Genomic DNA, 19,702 nt, shown 5'->3' with positions numbered 1-19,702 from the left:
TCAGGCAGCTGGCTTTCTATGTCTACCCCTTTGATGTCCACCTCCACTGAGGGCACCTCCACACTCAGGTCGCCAGCCTTGGCACCGGCCTTCATAAAGGGCAGGGAAACATCCAGCTCTGCCTTGGGCAGTGATACGTCCAGGGATGCTGCCCCTTCCTTGCTGGGACCAGAAACTCCGAAGGATGGCATCTTGAATTGGGGCATTTTGAACTTGCTGTCCTTGCCCTCCGCTTCCCTGTCTCCCAGTTTGATGTCCCCTTTCACCTTGACTCCTTCCACCTCCACTTCAGGGCTCTTGATGTCGACCTTACTCTTGGGCATGGATAGGTCAATGCTGGGCATGCTGATGTCCACTTTGGGGCCTTTGATGTCTGCTTTGGGCATTTGGGGCATTTTGATGCTGGGCATGTGGACTTTCATGCCCCCACCACCTGCCTTGCCTTTCAGGTCGCTGAGCTGGACGTCTGCCTCAGGCAGCTGGCCTTCTATGTCTACCCCTTTGATGTCCACCTCCACTGAGGGCACCTCCACACTCAGGTCGCCAGACATGGCATCGGCCTTCATAGAGGGCAGGGAAACATCCAGCTCTGCCTTGGGCAGTGATACGTCCAGGGATGCTACCCTTTCCTTGCTGGGACCAGAAACTCCAAAGGATGGCATCTTGAATTTGGGCATTTTGAACTTGCTGTCCTTGCCCTCCACGTCCTTGTCCCCCAGTTTGATGCCCCCTTCCACCTTGACTCCCTCCACCTCGACTTCAGGGCTCTTGATGTCGACCTTGCCCGTGGGCAGGGACACGTCTATGCTGGGCATGCTGATGTCCACTTTGGGGCCTTTGATGTCTGCTTTGGGCATTTGGGGCATTTTGATGCTGGGCATGTGGACTTTCATGCCCCCACCACCTGCCTTGCCTTTCAGGTCTCTGAGCTGGACGTCTGCCTCAGGCAGCTGGCCTTCTATGTCTACCCCTTTGATGTCCACCTCCACTGAGGGCACCTCCACACTCAGGTCGCCAGCCGTGGCATCGGCCTTCATAGAGGGCAGGGAAACATCCAGCTCTGCCTTGGGCAGTGATGCATCCAGGGATGCTGCCCCTTCTTTGCTGGGACCAGAAACCCTGAAGGATGGCATCTTGAATTTGGGCATTTTGAACTTGCTGTCCTTGCCCTCCACTTCCTTGTCTCCCAGTTTGATGTCCCCTTTCACCTTGACTCCCTCTACCTCCACTTCAGGACTCTTGATTTCAACCTTGCCCTTGGGCCGGGACATGTCTACGCCAGGCATGCTGATGTCCACTTTGGGGCCTTTGATGTCTGCTTTGGGCATTTGGGGCATTTTGATGCTGGGCATGTGGACCTTGGGCATTTGCCCTTTGATGCCCACATCACCTGCCTTGCCTTTCATTTCGCTGAGTTGGACATCTGCCCCGGGCATCTGGCCTTCTATGTCCACCCCTTTGACGTCCACCTCTACTGAGGGCACCTCCACACTCAGGTCGCCAGGCTTGGCATCGCCCTGCACTGAGGGCAGGGACACATCCAGCTCTACCTTGGGCAGTAACACATCCATGGATGCTGCCATTTCCTTGCTGGGAGAAGAAACTCCAAAGGATGGCATCTTGAATTTGGGCATTTTGAACTTGCTGTCCTTGACCTCTACCTCCTTGTCTCCCACTTTGATGCCCCCTTCCACCTTGACTCCTTCCACCTCGACTTCAGGGCTCTTGATGTCGACCTTGCCCGCGGGTAGGGACATGTCTACGCTGGGCATGCTGATGTCCACTTTGGGCCCTTTGATATCTGCTTTGGGCAATTGGGGCATTTTGATGTTGGGCATGTGGACCTTGGGCAAGTGCCCTTTGATATCTGTACCACCTGCCTTGCCTTTCAGGTCGCTGAGCTGGACGTCTGCCTCAGGCAGCTGGCTTTCTATGTCTACCCCTTTGATGTCCACCTCCACTGAGGGCACCTCCACACTCAGGTCGCCAGCCTTGGCACCGGCCTTCATAGAGGGCAGGGAAACATCCAGCTCTGCCTTGGGCAGTGATACGTCCAGGGATGCTGCCCCTTCCTTGCTGGGACCAGAAACTCCGAAGGATGGCATCTTGAATGTGGGCATTTTGAACTTGCTGTCCTTGCCCTCCACCTCCTTGTCTCCCAGTTTGATGTCCCCTTTCACCTTGACTCCCTCTACCTCGACTTCAGGGCACTTGATGTCGACCTTGCCCTTTGGCAGGGACACGTCTACGCTGGGCATGCTGATGTCCACTTTGGGGCATTTGATGTCTGCTTTGGGCATTTGGGGCATTTTGATGCTGGGCATGTAGACTTTCATGCCCTCACCACCTGCCTTGCCTTTCAGGTCGCCGAGCTGGATGTCTGCCTCAGGCAGCTGGCCTTCTAAGTCTACCGCTTTGATGTCCACCTCCACTGAGGGCACCTCCACACTCAGGTCGCCAGCCTTGGCACCGGCCTTCATAGAGTGCAGGGAAACATCCAGCTCTGCCTTGGGCAGTGATACGTCCAGGGATGCTGCCCCTTCCTTGCTGGGACCAGAAACTCTGAAGGATGGCATCTTGAATTTGGGCATTTTGAACTTGCTGTCCTTGCCCTCCGCTTCCCTGTCTCCCAGTTTGATGTCCCCTTTCACCTTGACTCCCTCCACCTCCACTTCAGGGCTCTTGATTTCGACCTTGCCCTTGGGCATGGATAGGTCAACGCTGGGCATGCTGATGTCCACTTTGGGGCCTTTGATGTCTGCTTTGGGCATTTGGGGCATTTTGATGCTGGGCATGTGGACCTTGGGCATTTGCCCTTTGATGCCCACATCACCTGCCTTGCCTTTCATGTCACTGAGTTGGACATCTGCCTCGGGCATCTGGCCTTCTATGTCCACCCCTTTGATGTCCACCTCTACTGAGGGCACCTCCACACTCAGGTCGCCAGGCTTGGCATCGCCCTGCACCGAGGGCAGGGACACATCCACGGATGCTGCCCCTTCCTTGCTGGGAGAAGAAACTCCAAAGGATGGCATCCTGAATTTGGGCATTTTTAACTTGCTGTCCTTGCCCTCCACATCCTTGTCTCCCAGTTTGATGTCCCCTTCCACCTTGACTCCCTCCACCTCGACTCCAGGGCTCTTGATTTCAACATTGCCTGTGGGTAGGGACATGTCTATGCTGGGCATGCTGATGTCCACTTTGGGAACTTTGATATCTGCTTTGGGCATTTGGGGCATTTTGATGCTGGGCATGTGGACCTTGGGCAAGTGCCCTTTGATATCTGTACCACCTGCCTTGCCTTTCAGGTCGTCAAGCTGGATGTCTGCCTTGGGCATCTGGCCTTCTGTGACCACACCTCCGATGTCCACCTCCACTGACGGCAGCTTCACACTCAGGTTGTCAGCCTTGGCATCACCCTGCACAGAGGGTAGGGACGCATCCAGCTCTGCCCTGGGCAGGGACACATCCACGGATGCTGCCATTTCCTTGCTAGGAGCAGAAACTCCAAAGGATGGCATCTTGAATTTGGGCATTTTGAACTTGCTGTCCTTGCCCTCTATGTCCTTATCTCCCAGTTTGATGTCCCCTTCCACCTTGACTCCCTCCACCTCGACTTCAGGGCTCTTGATTTCAACCTTGCCCGTGGGCAGGGACACGTCTACGCTGGGCATGCTGATGTCCACTTTGGGACCTTTGATGTCTGCTTTGGGCATTTGGGACATTTTGATGCTGGGCATGTGGACCTTAGGCATGTGCCCTTTGATGCTCACACCGCCTGCCTTGCCTTTCTGGTCGCTGAGCTGGACGTCTGCCTCAGGCAGCTGGCCTTCTATGTCCACCCCTTTGACGTCCACCTCCACTGAGGTCACCTTCACACTCAGGTCGCCAGGCTTGGAATCGCCCTGCACCGAGGGCAGTGACACATCGAGCTCTACCTTGGGCAGTGACACATCCACGGATGCTGCCACTTCCTTGCTGGGAGCAGAAATTCCAAAGGATGGCATCTTGAATTTGGGCATTTTGAACTTGCTGTCTTTGCCCTCCACGTCCTTGTCTCCCAGTTTGATGTCCCCTTTCACCTTGACTCCCTCCACCTCCACTTCAGGGCTCTTGATTTCGACCTTGCCCTTGGGCAGGGACACGTCAACGCTGGGCATGCTGATGTCCACTTTGGGGCCTTTGATGTCTGCTTTGGGCATTTGGGGCATTTTGATGCTGGGCATGTGGACTTTGATGCCCGCACCACCTGCCTTGCCTTTCGTGTCGCTGAGTTGGACATCTGCCTCAGGCAGCTGGCCTTCTATGTCTATCCCTGTGATGTCTACCTCCATTGAGGGCACCTCCACACTCAGGTCGCCAGCCTTGGCATCGGCCTTCATAGAGGGCAGGGAAACATCCAGCTCTGCCTTGGGCAGTGATACGTCCAGGGATGCTGCCCCTTCCTTGCTGGGACCAGAAACCCCAAAGGATGGCATCTTGAATTTGGGCATTTTGAACTTGCTGTCCTTGCCCTCCACTTCCTTGTCTCCCAGTTTGATGTCCCCTTTCACCTTGACTCCTTCCACCTCCACTTCAGGGCTCTTGATTTCGACCTTGCCCTTGGGCAGGGACATGTCTACGCTGGGCATGCTGATGTCCACTTTGGGGGCTTTGATGTCTGCTTTCGGCATTTGGCGCATTTTGATGCTGGGCATGTGGACCTTGGGCAAGTGCCCTTTGATGCCCGCATCACCTGCCTTGCCTTTCATGTCGCTGAGTTGGACATCTGCCTCAGGCATCTGGCCTTCTATGTCCACCCTTTTGATGTCCACCTCTACTGAGGGCACCTCCACACTCAGGTCGCCAGGCTTGGAATCGCCCTGCACTGAGGGCAGGGACACATCCAGCTCTACCTTGGGCAGTGACACATCCATGGATGCTGCCCCTTCCTTGCTGGGACCAGAAATTCCAAAGGATGGCATCTTGAATTTGGGCATTTTGAACCTGCTGTCTTTGCCCTCCACGTCCTTGTCTCCCAGTTTGATGTCCCCTTCCATCTTTACTCCCTCCACCTCCACTTCAGGGCTCTTGATGTCAACCTTGCCCTTGGGCAGGGACACTTCTACGCTGGGCATACTTATGTCCACTTTGGGGCCTTTGATGTCTGCTTTGGGCATTTGGGGCATTTTGATGCTGGGCATGTGGACCTTGGGCAAGTGCCCTTTGATGCCCGTACTGCCTGCCTTGCCTTTCAGGTCAGCAAGCTGGACGTCTGCCTCATTCAGCTGGCCTTCTATGTTTACCCCTTTGACGTCCATCTCCACTGAGGGCACCTCCACACTCAGGTCGCCAGGCTTGGAATCGCCCTGCACTGAGGGCAGGGACACATCCAGCTCTACCTTGGGCAGTGACACATCCACGGATGCTGCCACTTCCTTGCTGGGAGCTGAAACTCCAAAGGATGGCATCTTGAATTTGGGCATTTTGAACTTGCTGTCCTCACCCTCCACGTCCTTGTCCCCCAGTTTGATGCCCCCTTCCACCTTGACTCCCTCCACCTCGACTTCAGGGCTCTTGATGTCGACCTTGCCCGTGGGCAGGGACACGTCTATGCTGGGCATGCTGATGTCCACTTTGGGGCCTTTGATATCTGCTTTGGGCATTTGGGGCATTTTGATGCTGGGCATGTGGACCTTGGGCAAGTGCCCTTTGATATCTGTACCACCTGCCTTGCCTTTCAGGTCGCCGAGCTGGACGTCTGCCTCAGGCAGCTGTCCTTCTGTGTCTACCCCTTTGATGTCCACCTCCACTGAGGGCACCTCCACACTCAGGTCGCCAGTCTTGGCATCACCCTTCATAGAGGGCATGGAAACATCCAGCTCTGCCTTGGGCAGTGATACGTCCAGGGATGCTGCCCTTTCTTTGCTGGGACCAGAAACTCCAAAGGATGGCATCTTGAATTTGGGCATTTTGAACTTGCTATCCTTGCCCTCCACTTCCTTGTCTCCCAGTTTGATGTCCCCTTTCACCTTGACTCCCTCCACCTCCACTTCAGGGCTCTTGATTTCGACCTTTCCCTTGGGCAGGGACATGTCAACGCTGGGCATGCTGATGTCCACTTTGGGGCCTTTGATGTCTGCTTTGGGCATTTGGGGCATTTTGATGCTGGGCATGTGGACTTTCATGCCCCCACCACCTGCCTTGCCTTTCAGGTCGCTGAGTTGGACATCTGCCTCAGGCAGCTGGCCTTCTATGTCTATCCCTGTGATGTCCACCTCCACTGAGGGCACCTCCACACTCAGGTCGCCAGCCTTGGCACCGGCCTTCATAGAGGGCAGGGAAACATCCAGCTCTGCCTTGGGCAGTGATACGTCCAGGGATGCTGCCCCTTCCTTGCTGGGACCAGAAACCCCAAAGGTTGGCATCTTGAATTTGGGCATTTTGAACTTGCTGTCCTTGCCCTCCACTTCCTTGTCCCCCAGTTTGATGCCCCCTTCCACCTTGACTCCCTCCACCTCGACTTCAGGGCTCTTGATGTCGACCTTGCCCTTGGGCAGGGACATGTCTACGCTGGGCATGCTGATGTCCACTTTGGGGCCTTTGATGTCTGCTTTGGGCATTTGGGGCATTTTGATGCTGGGCATGTGGACCTTGGGCAAGTGCCCTTTGATGCCCACATCACCTGCCTTGCCTTTCATGTCGCTGAGTTGGACATCTGCCTCGGGCATCTGGCCTTCTATGTCCACCCCTTTGATGTCCACCTCTACTGAGGGCACCTCCACACTCAGGTCGCCAGGCTTGGAATCGCCCTGCACTGAGGGCAGGGACACATCCAGCTCTACCTTGGGCAGTGACACATCCATGGATGCTGCCCCTTCTTTGCTGGGACCAGAAATTCCAAAGGATGGCATCTTGAATTTGGGCATTTTGAACTTGCTGTCCTTGCCTTCTACCTCCTTGTCTCCCACTTTGATGCCCCCTTCCACCTTGACTCCTTCCACCTCGACTTCAGGGCTCTTGATTTCAACCTTGCCTGTGGGCAGGGACACATCTATGCTGGGCATGCTGATGTCCACTTTGGGACCTTTGATGTCTGCTTTGGGCAATTGGGGCATTTTGATGCTGGGCATGTGGACCTTGGGCAAGTGCCCTTTGATGTCTGCAGTACCTGCCTTGCCTTTCAGGTCGTCAAGCTGGATGTCTGCCTTGGGCATCTGGCCTTCTGTGACCACACCTCTGATGTCCACCTCCACTGACGGCAGCTTCACACTCAGGTTGTCAGCCTTGGCATCACCCTGCACAGAGGGTAGGGACGCATCCAGCTCTGCCCTGGGCAGGGACACATCCACGGATGCTGCCATTTCCTTGCTGGGAGCAGAAACTCCAAAGGATGGCATCTTGAATTTGGGCATTTTGAACTTGCTGTCCTTGCCCTCTACGTCCTTGTCTCCCAGTTTGATGTCCCCTTCCACCTTGACTCCCTCCACCTCGACTTCAGGGCTCTTGATTTCAACCTTGCCCGTGGGCAGGGACACGTCTACGCTGGGCATGCTGATGTCCACTTTGGGACCTTTGATGTCTGCTTTGGGCATTTGGGGCATTTTGATGCTGGGCATGTGGACCTTGGGCAAGTGCCCTTTGATGCCCGCATCACCTGCCTTGCCTTTCATGTCGCTGAGTTGGACATCTGCCTCGGGCATCTGGCCTTCTATGTCCACCCCTTTGATGTCCACCTCTACTGAGGGCACCTCCACACTCAGGTCGCCAGGCTTGGCATCGCCCTGCACTGAGGGCAGGGACACATCCAGCTCTACCTCGGGCAATGACACATCCAGGGATGCTGCCATTTCCTTGCTGGGAGTAGAAATTCCAAAGGATGGCATCCTGAATTTGGGCATTTTGAACTTGCTGTCCTTGCCCTCCACATCCTTGTCTCCCAGTTTGATGTCCCCTTCCACCTTGACTCCCTCCACCTCGACTTCAGGACTCTTGATGTCGACCTTGTCCTTGGGCAGGGACACATCCATGGTGGGCACGCTGATGTCCACTTTGGGGCCTTTGATGTCTGCTTTGGGTATTTGAGGCATTTTGATGCTGGGCATGTGGACCTTAGGCATGTGCCCTTTGATGCTCACACCGCCTGCCTTGCCTTTCAGGTCGCTGAGCTGGACGTCTGCCTCGGGAACTTTTTTGTCTGTTGTGACCAAACCATGTTCTATATCCATGTCATAAGATGGGGCAGTCATCTTGTGCTCTTTACTACTTGGTTCTATATCTACTGAAGATCCAATGTCCTTACCTCCTCCCCAGCCAAAACCTGGCATGGAGAATCTTGGCATTTTGAATTTACTCTCTTTGTGATCACCTTCTTTTTCTTTCACCTTTACATCATCACCTTTCACATTCACTGTTTGTACTTCTGCTCCAGCAACATCCATGTTTAGTTTAACCTTGGGCAGCGATGCATCTACACTGGGTATGGTGATATCCACCTTTTTGCCTTCAGTGTCTCCTTTAGATACTTGTGGTATTTTGATACTTGGCACCTGAACTTTAGGTCCTTTGATTCCCACATCCTCTTTGTCTTTATGATCTTTAACAGTAACTTCTTCCTCATGTATTTTCATACTGAGGTCTATACCCCTTACAGGGATTTCTGTAGATATGAGTGATATATTCAGATCTCTGTCTTTGTCCTCTCCCTTTATGGAAAAATTTGACATATCTACCTCTCCTTTTGGTAGAGATACCTCTACTGATCCTTTTTTTTCCTTGCTTGGAGACCATCCAAATGATGGCATCTTAAATTTAGGCATTTTGAACTTGCCGTCTTTCCCCTCCATGTCCTTGTCTCCCACTTTGATGTCTCCCTCCATCTTCACTCCTTCTTTTCCTATTCCTGGACCCTGGATCCCAGCCTTGGGCTGGGAAGCATCTGCCCTAGGAATGGTGATGTCCACCTTGGGCCTGCTAACATCAGGTTTGGTTATTTGGGGCATTTTCATGGTAGATATCTGGACCTTCCCATCTGACATCTCTGTACCTTTTTCAGGTATACCAGGGATAGTGTGATCTAGGCTAGGAGTCCCTACAGAAATCTTTCCAACTGCTTCAGTCACATCTGATAGGGAAATATTTCCCTCAGGTGTGGCTTCCTTAAGCATTTCCCCCAAATTTGCTGTGACCTTCCCCAGGGATTGTTCCCTTTCATGGCCAGAGGCATAGACTTTAGCCTCAGTCACTTTTCCTTTGGAAAATCCAAACTTGGGTGTTTGCAAAGTTGGTATTTTCACTCTTATCTCTGGTGTTTCATAGCCTTTGCCCAACTCTTCCTGAGGTTCCTGAAGTGTTAACTTTGCAATTCCAATTTCTAGCCCTCGAACACCAAAAGAAGCATCTTCTAATCTTTCTCTTGCTTCTTTTCCAGCCTGCAGACCATGTTTTCTTCTACTCACTGTGTCCTTAGTGGTGTCTGCCGCATCATCTGATTTTTTCCTTCTGCCTCTCACAGACACATGAGGTCCAGTGAGTGTTCCAGAGACAGAAGCTGGGATCCCTATCACAGCCCCACTCATTGCTCTAGCTTCTGGTGTCAGTTCTTCCTCTTTCTTTGTTCCAGGATCAGCTTGCTTTAACCTGTTATCTTCATTTCCCAAGTGCTCTGGGATTCCAGCTGCACTCTGAAATTCCAACCTGCCCAGTTCCATTTCCGGGTCTTGTACATCCAAGGAGATCCTTTGGCCATCTTTTGCTGCTTTGGTTCTCACCTCTGCTGCTGTCATGCCTGCCTCTGGTATCTTGTCATCTATTTCAGGCTTCCGGTGCATTCTAAATCCAATGTTCAGGAACTTCCTCTTTCTCTCACTGCCTCTCTTGTCTTTCAGATGTGTCTCCTCTTTCGGGAAATGTAATTCAGTATCTGTGCTTGTTGGGGAAAGGTCAGGCACTCTCCCTTCACAGGCATCTGATGTGCTATGTGACCTACGATGGCTCACAGCCTTCTTGTTTTTCTTTGCCTGGAATTTGGGCCATGACAGCCTCTCTTTCTTTGGCCGCTGGCTCCTCCCCGTTCTGGATTTGACTATTAACTTTTCTTTGTCCTCTTCTTCTTCAAGCATCTTTCCCATAGTCTCCATTGCACCATCTGTCAGACCTTCGCCCTGAATAAGAAAGGATTATCCTGTTAGGTTATCGCCTTCATTTCCTGTATGAACCAAGAATTGGATTGTCTATTACCTAACATCCCGAAACCAAACTGATGTAAAGAATATTCCATCCCCATGACAAGGAACATCATGAGTAATCGGCATCATGGTATGAGGTAGAAAGCGCTCAGGATTTAGAATCAAAGGTCCTAAGTTTGAATTTTGCTTCTGCCATTTAATACCTGTGGCACCGTCACCTCTCTGGGCTTCTGTAAAATGAGGAAATTGAACTAGACTTCTCCTGGCTCCAACAAATCCTACTATAACAGCTTATTGTATACAATGCCCTAAAGTTTACTAAGCAGAGTGTGTGCACACTTGGAGCTTTCTGGTATAGCTCGCACCTGCTTCCCACCCACTAGATCTGACTATCACTCCTATCTCCTCTCTCTGCAGGTGGACTCAGTGCCACAATGCAGATGTTCACTAGAATTTGGATGGGGACAACTATCACCCTGGAAGTTGAATCTTCTAACACTATTGAAAATGTCACAGCTAAGATATAAGACAAGAGAGGTATTCCTCCTGTCAACAAAGAATGATTTTTGCAGGCAAGCAACAGGAAGATGAATGTATTTTGTCTGACTATAACATCCAGAAGGAATCTTCCTTTTATCTTGTGTGTGAGGATTCAGGGTGGTACCAAGAAAGGAAAGAAAAAGTCTTATGCCATTCCCAGAAGCCTAAGCCAAAGAAAGGTACATTTCAGACACTTGACACTTACTAGCTGTGTGACCCTGGGCAAGTCACTTAACCCTCTTTGCCCTGAAAAATTTTTAAAAAGGAAAAAAAAAAGAAGAAAGGTGCATTTGCTTTTTTGTAGTACTACAGGGATTATGGGAATGTCAAGATTAGTGTCTTGCAGGGGCAGCTAGATGGCACAGTGGATAGAGCACTGGCCCTGGAGTCAGGAGTACCTGAGTTCAAATCCGGCCTCAGACACTTAACACTTACTAGCTGTGTGACCCTGGGCAAGTCACTTAACCCCAATTGCCTCACTAAAAAACAAAAACAAAAAAACAAAAAAAAAACCAAACAACAACAACAACAACAAAAAGATTAGTGTCTTGCAACATGAGAGTTCATCATTCTGATTAACGTGGTGTCTTTAATGTCTAGCCATTTTGACAGACATTATTGTGGCAAGTGTTGTCTAACCTACTGCTTCAGCAAGCCAAACAGCAGGGAAATGTATATGTATTACCTTTTTTTAAAAAAAATCAACTTCAAATCCAGCTTCTGACACTTGACACTTACTAGCTGTACGACCCTGGGCAAGTCACTTAACCCTCATTGCCCCACCTGTGCCAAAAAAATCAACTATTTGGAAAAATAAAATAAAGTTTACCAAGTCCTTTCCTTATAACTCTATGAAGCAGGTAGCATCAATATCCCTCTTTTACATATCAGAGAACTGAGGTTCAGAGAGGTTAAATGGTTTGGGATCATAAAGTTTAGAGTTAAAGGGGATATTTGAAATCATCTGGTCCAACTTTTCATCTAATAGATAAGAATGGGCTCCCCACTTGTCAAGTACATTATAGTTGAGGTTCCTTTCAGGTATAGTTTGAATTAGATGGCTGCTAAGGTCCCTTCCAACTTTCAAATTCTGGGATTCTGGGAAACTGAGACCTAGAAAAAATAAGTGACTTGGCCAAGGTCACACAGGAAGTAAATAACATCTTCTCTCAGGTTACATCTGGTGATCTTTTTATTATGCCTAATGTCAAGTCAGCAGGATTGGTTTGTATTCCAGCTGCCCCAGTGCTAAGGCTATGAGAAGCCTATTTCTCATGCTGACATAGCCCTTGTTCTTCTTTGCTTGTTGTTGTTGTTTTAATAATATTTTATTTTCCCCCAGTGAAGATAATTTTAAACTTTTTTTTGGGGGGGGGGTGTGAGGTAATCAGTGTTAAGTGACTTGCCCAAGGTCACACAGCTGATACGTTTCTGAGGTCAGATTTGAATTCAGGTCCTCCTGACTCCAGGGCCAGTAATCTATCCACTGCACCACCTAACTGCCCCTTAACATTCATTTTATTTTATTCATTTTTTTATTGTTTTGGTGAGGCAATTGGGGTTAAGTGACTTGCCCAGGGTCACACAGCTAGTAAGTGTTAAGTGTCTAAGGCCGGATTTGAACTCAGGTCCTCCTGAATCCAAGGCAGGTAACATTCATTTTAAAGCTTTTTTTTTGAGTTCCAAATTTTCTCCCTCCCTCCCTCCCTCCCCAACTGTGGCCCTGAGACTGTAAGCAGTTTGGTATAGGTTGTACATGTTCAATTCCATCTTCTTTGTAAGTAGACTTTGGGACTCTTCTCCCCTTTCTGAACTCCTCAGCACTTGTCCAAGCCCCTCACTTGTCAATTCTGATATCTCAGCTACCAAAGAATCCAACCATCACTAAAGTCTCCTATCACTAGCTTACCCGTTGTATATGTGTTGTCCTAACTCTGAGACTGTGAACTCCTAACAGAGAGGAAGAGGGGATGAGACTACATCTTGGGTTCCTGACACAAGACCAAATGCATGGGAAGTGCTAAGTAACTAATGCCAAGAATAACCAGTTCCGTGTCTGTAGTGCTTTTTTTCTTTCCTTCTTTCTTTCTTTCTTTCTTTCTTTCTTTCTTTCTTTCTTTCTTTCTTTCTTTCTTTCTTTCTTTCTTTCTTTCTTTCTTTCTTTCTTTCTTTCTTTCTTTCTTTCTTTCTTTCTTTCTTCCTCTCTCTCTCTCTCTCTCTCTCTCTCTCTCTCTCTCTCTCTCTCTCTCTTTGCAGGACAATGAGGGTTAAGTGACTTGCCCAGGGTCACACAGCTAGTAAGTGTCAAGTGTCTGAGGTTGGATTTGAACTCAGGTCCTCCTAAATCCAGGGCCAGTGCTTTATCCACTACACCATCTAGCTGCCCCTAGAAGCCCCACTGTGGCTTCTTCTTCTTTTTTTTTCTGTAGTGCTTTAAGTTTCACCTAGTACCTCCCCTTTCCCACCCCACCCCTACCATGGCCCTGTCAAATAGTGGAAAGAATGCTAGGTTTGGAATCAGAAAAGATGGGTTCAGATCTTGGGTTTGCTATTTCTAGGACCTTGGGCACTTAGCATCTTTGGGCATCATGACCCCTCTGTCTAATTCTCCAAGGTCAGCCCAGCTCCTAAAAGTTAGGTAAGACCAAATTCCAGCCTATCCACTCCTCAAAGGACAGATAAGAATAGAACCTTCACCTATGATTTCATGGGTATAAGGATCTTAACCTTAGAGTTGCCTAGAAGACTGAGAAGTTAAGTGATTTACCCAGGGTCACATAGTGAGTGAGTATATATATCCAAGTCAGGATCTGAATCCATGAGTGGATAGAGGAGAGGCTAGTTGGTGTGATAGCATAGTGGATAGAACACTGGGCCTGAAGTCAGGTAAGACCTGAGTTCAAATCTGACCTCACACACTACTAGCTGTGTGGCCCTGGGCAAGTCAGTTTGCCTCAGTTTCCTCATCTGTAAAAAAGGGATTATAATAGTATCTATCTCCCAAGGTTGTTATGAAGATTAAATGAGTTAATAATTGTAAAGCACTTAGCACAGTACCTGGCACATAGTAAGCCCCAGATAAATGTTAGCTGCTCTTCTTTATTTTATTATTATAATTACTTAACCTCCCGGTGCTGAGGAAGCTCTCCAAGACTATAAGACTCAGAGAAGGTGCTGACATGCTTGGACAGATACACTTTTCTGATCCAGGAGCTCCCAGTATCCGTGAAATCACAGGTACAGACACACATCCCGAGCCCTTCACGGAAGAGGAAAACGGGGCTCCGAGAGGATATGACATCATGACATCAGAGGATTTAGAGCCGGAGGAAGTCTATAGATCATAAGATCACAGATTTGAAGCTGGAATGTGCCTTAGCTGTTGCCTAGTCCAGGGCTTCTGAAGCTTTTTCTGTTTGTGATCCCTTTGAATCCGAGAAATTTTTACACAACCCGGAGTATTTAGGTATATAAAATATGTATACATAACCTTTTACTCTTGCCCAGATACACAACCCACAGTTTAAGAAGCTAGGGCCAGGGGCGGCTAGGTGGCGCAGTGGATAAAGCACCGGCCCTGGAATCAGGAGTAGCTGAGTTCAAATCCGGCTTCGGACGCTTGACCCTTACTAGCTGTGTGACCCTGGCCAAGTCACTTAACCCCAGTTGCCTCACCAAAAAAAAAAAAAAAAAGAAGCTAGGGCCAGGTCTCAAACTGAAGTCTCCTCATTCTGAGTACCCCCATGCCACAAACTCTATTATTGCTGATTGGTATTAGAGTAGACACACTCAGTTTAGATGTGAACAGTTCTCTGACAGGTGTTAGAAGCATTTAGAACATTTATTTTATTTTATTTTATTTTTTGCGTGGGGCAATGGGGGTTAAGTGACTTGCCCAGGGTCACACAGCTAGTAAGTGTCAAGTGTCTGAGGCCGGATTTGAACTCAAGTCCTCCTGAATCCAGGGCCAGTGCTTTATCCACTGCGTCGCCTAGCCGCCCCCATTAGAAGCATTTAGGATCTGATTCAACCAATGGAAGAAGGAAATTAATGATTTTCAGGAATGGGGCCCAGTTCTGGGAAAAGGTCAGGGATCCTCAGTAAATTCTCACTGAATTGAACTGAATTAAGCTCTTTCTGGCCTAGTTTGCTCAAGCAAAGGTCAATTTGAAGCCACAACTAGGGTGGGGTGACTGAGCCTTTGACCCAGGATGCTGAAATTTAAGAGGTTCTGATAGCCCCTGCAGTGCTTCAGAAGGGCAAAAATACATGTGCCCAGATTATAGATAGCAGGCATAACTAGTTTAAATGGGAAGTTGCCAGATGTTGTGAGCTCTTCCTCTCTCTCCCACTCAGCAGTACCTCAGATCTGCGTTCTTCCCTGGCTTGATCTACCAGCTCTGCTTCCCTCCATCCCTACCCCTCCCCACCCCTTGGATGGTTGATTCCATAGTAACAGCCTCACAGCCAGTGTTTCCACCCCTAGGGACCAACATTGCCTGTTGTTATTTTAGTTGTGTCCAACTCTTCATGACCCCATTTGGGGTTTTCTTGGCAAAGATGCTGGAGTGGTTTTCCATTCCCTTCTCCAGCTCATTTTATAGTTAAGGAAACTGAAGCAAACAGGGTTAAGATGACTTGCCCAGAGTCATCCAGATTTGAACTCATAATGATGAATCTTCCTGATTCCAATCCCAGTAGTCTATCCATTGCACCACCTAGTTGCCCCCAACATCGTTTTCCCCCACTTTTAAGGACATTAAGGACCCACAGTTTGTTCTAGGCACAACAATTGCTTGTTATGGCTCTGTGAGTCCTCAGGTGACCACCAAAGGTCTCTCTTCTATCTTCCACTCCAATAAATCATCTTTTGCTGCCCATATCAGATCTTTTTGTGGAGGCTAGCACATCAGGCACCGCAGTGGCAGAACCATATGTGATTTTACCTGTTGGTCTGTTTCTCTAGTGTCACTTGTGGCTGAATGATGGACTTTTTCTGTGTCGTCTTTTGATGCCAGTTTTCGTTTGAGATTGAACTGCACCTTATATGGTTCGGAATACTGTAGGATCTTGAGGGCATCTTCATATTTAATATTGTCAAAATAGATGGTTGCACTCAGCAGTTGGTCGCCTGCAGAAAAGAAAAGGCATTAAAACTTCAAATTCCCTCTCAACTTCTCTGTAAGGCCAAGAAGTAGGCAGATGTATCACATATTATCTCCATTTTACAGATGGGGAAGCTGAGGTTTTGAGAGGAAGGGAGGAGGGAAAATGTATTTATTAAGTACTGCCCTTGTGCCAAGCACTTTACAAATATTATCTCATTTAAAAAAATTTTTAAAAACCCACACAAATATTATCTCATTTGATACTTGAGGTAAGATTCCTGAGGTCAAAGACTAGAAAGTAGTGAGTGGTAGAAGCCCTGGGGCTAATTCAACAAACACTTTTTAAAGTGTTTGTAATATAACTGAAGAAGTCAGGCCCCCACTCCTCCAGAGTGGGGATGGGATCCATGGAAAACAAGTTTTAAGAGCCATGGCTAAATCTTTCATAGGGAACCTATATGAAGAAACTGGAGGAAGTGACCCACCCAAAGTCACACAGATCATGTCAGAACCAGGACCCAACCCAAATCCTCTGACACCCAAATTCAACATTCTTTTCAGTATCCTATACTGCTTTTGTGTTGAGTTTGGCTAAGGACATGGGCCAAGGGAAATAAAAAAAAGAAAGAGATATTTAGGTGGAAATGACCACTAAGAAGGTAGAGATGTAAGTGTGGAGCTAAGAGCAGAGACCAGGTCTGAAGATGGGGACTTGTAATGAGACTTTTTCTCCCCTCCAACCAGCACCCCATTTTTCCCCAGCCCATAGGACAGGAGGATACCTTCTCTCATGCTGAACAGTTTGGCGGCAGAGGAATCCTTCAAGACTTGTTTGACGAAGATCCCCTCCTTCCCACCACCAGTGACGCTGTAGCCACTGGCTCCAGCCTCCACATCTGTCTGCACAGTGATTTCCATTGGTTCCTGCATAGCCAAGACAGAAGTAGATGGAGCTCTGACAAAGGACAGACTAACCCTAGTTATCATGTGACACTGCCAGAGACCAAATCAAACTGGGGGAAACTACGGTGTCAGAATTTCAGGATAGACTCTGTTTTGTTTGTTTGTTGTTTTTTTCCCCCATTTTGATTTTTTTTTTTTTAGTGAGGCAATTGGGGTTAAGTGACTTGCCCAGGGTCACACAGCTAGTAAGTGTTATGTGTCTGAGGTTGGATTTGAACTCAGGTACTCCTGACTCCAGGGCCGGTGCTCTATCCACTGCGCCATCTAGCTGCCCCCCATTTTGATTTTAATTTGAACTTTGCAACAAATCTCTGTGGTGCATAGGTTTATCATTCACATTTACAGATAAAAAAATGAAGTCACAGAGAGTGCATATGAATTTTCCAGGGTTACATACAGCTAATAAGTGCCAAGGATTCAAACTCAGGTCTTCTTGAATCTGTTTAGTACTCAACTATCCTACTTAGCTGTCACCTTTATGTGTCCCAAAGCATATAGATAGTATATAGAAAAGCTGAGATAAAATCCTTCATCTTCTTTTGTTATTTCTGGCATGCTTTCCAATACACCATGATACTTCTAAAACACTGTGTGTTTTTTTTAATATGAATCCTTATATTGTCATTCTTCACTCATCTTGGACTAGTAAAACTGATTTTTGAACCCCAGTATAAATTTTTATAGCTTTGTATATGTGCATGTATATACAAACATATATACATCCTGATTTACTCTTATAATTTTTTTAAATTATGAAAGCATTTTATTATTTTCTAGTTACATGTAGAGATAGTTTTCAACATTTGTTTTTATAAGATTTCTAGTTTCAAATTTTTTTCCCTCCCTCATCCCCTTCCTCCCTCCTTCCCCAAGACAGCAAGTAATCTGATATAGGTTATATATGTACTATAACATTAAACATATTTCTGCATTAGTCATGTTATAAGAGAAGAATCAGAAAAAAAGGAATAACCTCAAAGAAGAAAAACAGCACCCAAAACAAAAGAAATACTGTTGTCCAATTTGCATTGGGGCAGCTAGGTGGAGTAGTGGATAGAGCACCAGCCCTAGAGTCACGAGGACCTGAGTTCAAATCCGGCCTCAGACACTTGACACTTACTAGCTGTGTGACCCTAGGCAAGTCACTTAACCCCAATTGCCTCACCAAAAACAAAACAAAAAACCAAACAATCTGCATCTATATTCCACAGTTCTTTTTTTTTTTCTGGATTTGGAGAGCCTTTTCCATCATGAGTCCTTCGGAACCATCTTGTACAGTTGTATTGCTGAGAAGAATCAAGTCGGATAGACTCTGTTTTGGCCCAAACCCATCCTTTCATGAGCCCGCATGAGCTGGTCAGAGATCAGAAATACCCTGTCTTTTTTTTTTTTTTTTTAGTGAGACAATTGGGGTTAAGTGACTTGCCCAGGGTCACACAGCCAGCAAGTGTCAAGTGTCCGAGGCTGGATCCGAACTCAGGTCCTCCTGAATCCAGGGCCAGTGCTCTATCCACTGCGCCACCCAGCTGCCCCATACCCTGTCTTTTTTCAGGGTTCTGTCAGTCTGGCTCCCCCAAATCTCAGAATCTGAATTGAACGTCATCTAGTCCAACGAGTCCCCAAGCAGGAATCCCTTCTGTGATATCCTAGTGATTCTCCAGCCTCCGCTTGAAGACTGTTAAGTACCAGGAGCCTTGGTGCCTTAAGAAGCAGCACATTCTATTTTTGGTCATGAGTTCTCTCTGCCTGAAAGTCTTCAAGTAGAGACTGGGATAACTGCTTATGGAGGGGTGGGAGAGAGGGGCACGCAGGGCTTATTCTTATTCCTCTTGGACCAGAGCCATCTGCAGTCCCTTCCAAATCGGACAGTCTGTGTTTCTATGAAACCAGGTTGACAGCTGTGTGTTGTTTAAAAATCTAAATGTGGGTTCTAATCTGTTCCCCCAATTTTGGGGGAAACTGGCTAAATTCACTGACAAATTCACCAAGAGTTTAGGCTTTTAAGGATTTATTAAAGCTTGGATCTATTCGGTATAGCCAGAGACAGAAACCTTTCCTTTCCTAACAGCCCACATAAAATTCTGCCACCACACCAATGTCTTGAACCAAAAGAGGAAGATGCCGTCCACCAGACTCCGCTTCCTACTTCCTGTCCTCCTCCCAGAAATGGGAGGTTCTTCAAGCTGATTGGCTGAGAGTGGTCTCCTGTTGATGTAGCAGTCCATAGACTCTGAGAACACTCCTTTTCAGGGTTGGCTAAATTTAAATTCAAGATCTAATCACCTTTAAGTGGGTACTTAGTAGTTCCTCATTCACACCTAATTCAAACCCTACTAAGTCAATCAAGTCCAAATTCCATCATTTTAACACTGCTGCAAAAGGCATTAGATTTCAAAGAATATTCTGATGCAAATGTCATAATGCTCTATAGATTTCCAACTTTTAGCTGTATTGCAAAGAACACTAGATTTAGAATAAGACAATCCATTCCAGCTTTGAAATTCTATAGGCTATGTTCTAAGGTTCCTTTAAGCTCTTCTTTGATCTCGGAGGAAGGGCAGAAACCTAACCTAAATATGGTTCTCTCTTTCTATTTCCAGTACCCAGCACTTTGGGAGAAGGGGAGGAATGTCAAGGCCTGTGATTTCCTAAGTGTAAAAAACTCCCTCCACCAGGGACCGTTAGCATTTCACCTGTACTTTCTAATCTTAGACTAGTCTGGTACATGGAGAGGTTGGGACTTGACCATCACCATGGCTGTGCAGATAGTGTTAGAGGCAGAACTTGGGGGTCTTTCTGCCCTCAAAGTCCCTCATGTGCTTTATGCCAATCTCCCCATGAAAAGTCCAAGAATTTCTTTCATGGTTTCCCTCCCCCCACCCTTCCCTTCCCTTGCTCCTAAATAAACTATCACCTTATTTTCAT

The 19,702-nt window shown here is 47.9% G+C and overlaps 1 protein-coding gene across 2 annotated transcripts in view; it reads right to left on the bottom strand.

Annotated features, from left to right (window-relative positions):
* Positions 1-19,702, bottom strand: part of AHNAK2 (AHNAK nucleoprotein 2) — a 141,848-nt gene that overhangs the window by 15,127 nt on the left and 107,019 nt on the right. Inside the window, exons 5-7 of one of the 2 annotated variants that reach the window (XM_043982332.1) lie at positions 16,597-16,738; positions 15,653-15,837; positions 314-10,142 (exon numbers count right to left, since the gene is read on the bottom strand). In XM_043982332.1, the coding sequence (XP_043838267.1) occupies positions 314-10,142; positions 15,653-15,837; positions 16,597-16,738 (10,156 nt within the window). The remainder of the gene's footprint in view (positions 1-313; positions 10,143-15,652; positions 15,838-16,596; positions 16,739-19,702) is intronic. The other variant, XM_043982331.1, reaches the window with a different exon arrangement.

The sequence above is a fragment of the Dromiciops gliroides genome, chromosome 2 (assembly GCF_019393635.1).
Source record: "Dromiciops gliroides isolate mDroGli1 chromosome 2, mDroGli1.pri, whole genome shotgun sequence".
Lineage (NCBI taxonomy): Eukaryota > Metazoa > Chordata > Mammalia > Microbiotheria > Microbiotheriidae > Dromiciops > Dromiciops gliroides.
This window is presented reverse-complemented; position numbering and strand designations above follow the sequence as displayed.